Source organism: Lipotes vexillifer, unplaced genomic scaffold, assembly GCF_000442215.2.
Source record: "Lipotes vexillifer unplaced genomic scaffold, Lipotes_vexillifer_v1.1 C27035211, whole genome shotgun sequence".
NCBI lineage: Eukaryota > Metazoa > Chordata > Mammalia > Artiodactyla > Lipotidae > Lipotes > Lipotes vexillifer.
The window spans coordinates 1-2,613 of record NW_006774331.1 but is presented as its reverse complement, the minus strand read 5'-3'; the positions used below and the strand labels follow the sequence as shown (position 1 = coordinate 2,613).

General features: G+C 51.1%; 1 protein-coding gene across 1 annotated transcript; it reads right to left on the bottom strand.

Moving 5' to 3' along the window:
• Positions 1 to 4: 4 nt before the first annotated feature.
• LOC103075882 (tubulin gamma-2 chain-like) lies at positions 5 to 2,598 on the bottom strand (the record flags this gene model as incomplete). The annotated part of the gene is made up of 6 exons (XM_007449102.1): positions 5 to 43; positions 267 to 393; positions 818 to 897; positions 1,185 to 1,253; positions 2,119 to 2,286; positions 2,491 to 2,598. Coding segments are annotated over 6 exons (591 nt in total), but the record flags the coding sequence as incomplete, so codon positions are not given.
• Positions 2,599 to 2,613: the final 15 nt, after the last annotated feature.

Here is a 2,613-nt window from a genome sequence, read left to right as displayed (position 1 = left end):
GGTCTGTGGCGATCCGGTTCAGGGCTGTGTTGTCCAGCACCACCTGGGGGGACAGAAGAGGGTGACGGATTTATGGGGCCAGGAAGGACAGGAGCTCTGCCTGATTCTGGGCTCTGAAGCTTAATTTCCTTGGCGCCAGAAAGACCCATCCAAAAGGGACTTGAACAGGACTGGGGCACAGGAAGGTTCCAAATGGGCTTTTAAAAATGCATGAAAATGATAAAATAGGAAGGTTGGGAGTGGAGAAGGGAGAATCCAGGACTCACCACACAGTCTGCGTTCTGGGTCAGCCTCTTGAGCGTGAGCAGTGAGTTGTAGGGCTGGACCACCACATCGCTCATCTCATCCTGGTTGGGAAACACCGAGTATGTCTGCACCAACTTTTTGGGGTACCTAGTGGTGTTTGAGAGAGGATGGTCAAGGGCAACAGACTGGAGGCTTGGTAAACTTGGGGCTTCCAATGACTGTCAGGGTGGGGAAATTTGGGTGGGGTCACAGAACAGCAGAGAAGGGAGACTTGACTTTTGGAAGTCTGTAACCCAAAAGCGGGGAAGGGTAGAGGGACATCTTAGGACCTAGGGCTCTGATTCCAAACCGGCCATACTCCTTGAATTTTAATCTAAGGCTGAGATGCTAGACTCCATTTCCAACCACTGGGAGTGTGATTGGGTTCTTGGTCATTGTACCTTGTCTTTCCTCAACACAGGAGGGAATAGAAGGGCCCTTTCCTGCTCCAGGAAATAGGAAGGTTTATCTGGAGGGCCTCCCAGTCACCTGGGAAACCAAATCCTCCCAGCCCCTCAAAACACAGACTTACCTGTCGTTGAGCCGTTCTAACAGGTAGGAGCCCAGGCCAGAGCCTGTTCCCCCAGCGATGGAGTGACATAGCACGAAGCCCTGTATGGGGAAGGGGCCGACAGTGTCTACATATCTAGTGGCAGGATTTCAAACTGGACCCATCTCATAATTTCTTGGACTCCTATCTTCCCAGGCCCTCTCCTCCACTTCCCTCCCTGCCACACGTGTGCAGCTTAGGAGATTCTGCCTTGTTTCCAGCAAGGCCCTGTGGCTTCTGACCAATGCAAAGGGTACATGGGAAGGTCTCGTACCTAACAGGTGGCTTCTAAAGGGTGTTGCTGAGCCTTCCCCATGTTGGCTCCCACCAGTATTCCTGAGACACTCACCTCTAGACTGTCACTGCCATCTGCCTCCCGGTCTATGATGTCAAAAATGTCCTCATGGATCTTCTCTCCCTGTACAGACATGGGAGGCGTCAGAGTGGGACAGGACTAAGGGACAAGGTCTCTGACCTCAGAATAGCTACCCTCGATTCTCCTTATAGCACCTAAAAGTCCTTTTTAGGAGTACAGTGGTCCTGCTTTTTATTTGCACTGAGAGGTAATACAGCCTAGCAGTTACGAGCAGGCCCTCTACATCCAGACTGCCTGGGTTCCTATATTAGCTCTAGTTCTAGTTGGCTGGGTGACTCTGGGCAGGTTACTTCATCTCTCTATACCTCAGTTTCCTCATCTGTATAATGAAGGTACTAATACAGGTCCACAATTCCTTATCTAAAATTCTTGGGGCCAGTTATGTTTTGGAATTCAAGTATTTCGGATCTAGGAAGGCAACATAGAATCTATAATACATACCAAGTAAAATGGTAGTGGGGGTCTGAGGGGTGCTAATCAAATACATTAATATTTCTGCAATGGAAGTTATGAGTAGTGACTAAGTTGCAAAGAAACTATAAAATAACTTGTCTCCATTGAGATTTGGTTTTGCTGCTAAATGAGTTGTTATAAATCGTCTTTTGGTTTCAGAGGGTTTTTTTTTATTCTGGAAACCCACAGAGCCTGTGGACCTGTAGAACCTACCTATAGGGTTGTTGGGAGGTTTAAATAAGTTAATATACGTAAAGCACTTAGTATGGCCTGGCACACAGCACTAGCTAGTACAGTTTCTTGACAATATTACATCGTTGGCTTAGAACTCTCCTCAGCCATGTCTCTCTCTCTACAGTCACACATCCTCCATCTGGTTCATCTCTCTCTAGGAAGTCATAGGGCCTGTCCCCACACGGGAATGGAGTTGTTCTGCCAGGGAACAGCAAATGACCTGGGAGAATCCGCTGGCCCAGTTGTTGCCAGCTCCTCCTCCATGCTCTGACAGGTAGATGTTCTCTGGGTTGTAGAGCTTGGCATAGGGGGAATTGAGGATGGAATGGATCACCCGCGGCTCCAGGTCCAGCAGCACCGCCCTGGGGATGTAGTGCTCATCGTCTGCCTGTCAAGGGGAGTCCAGGATCGGGCCCAATAAGCTCGGGCCCACCCAGTCCTCCAGTCCTCCCACCTCTGGCTCCTGCCTGCCCTCCCTCTTCAAGCCAGCCGCCCTGGCTCCTCTGCCCAGCGGGTTTCCAGTACCAAGCCACTGCCCTTCCCTTCAGGCCCCCTGGGCCACTACCGGCCCTGGCCAAGTCGCTGGGGGCACCTGGTAGAAAAAGACGTCCTTGCGGTCAGTGCCTTCGGTGGCGAACTCCTCCACGATGCCCTCGGGGCTGATACCATGCTCGGCGCACAGCTGTTTCCAGAACTCGAACCCAACTGGGGGGAG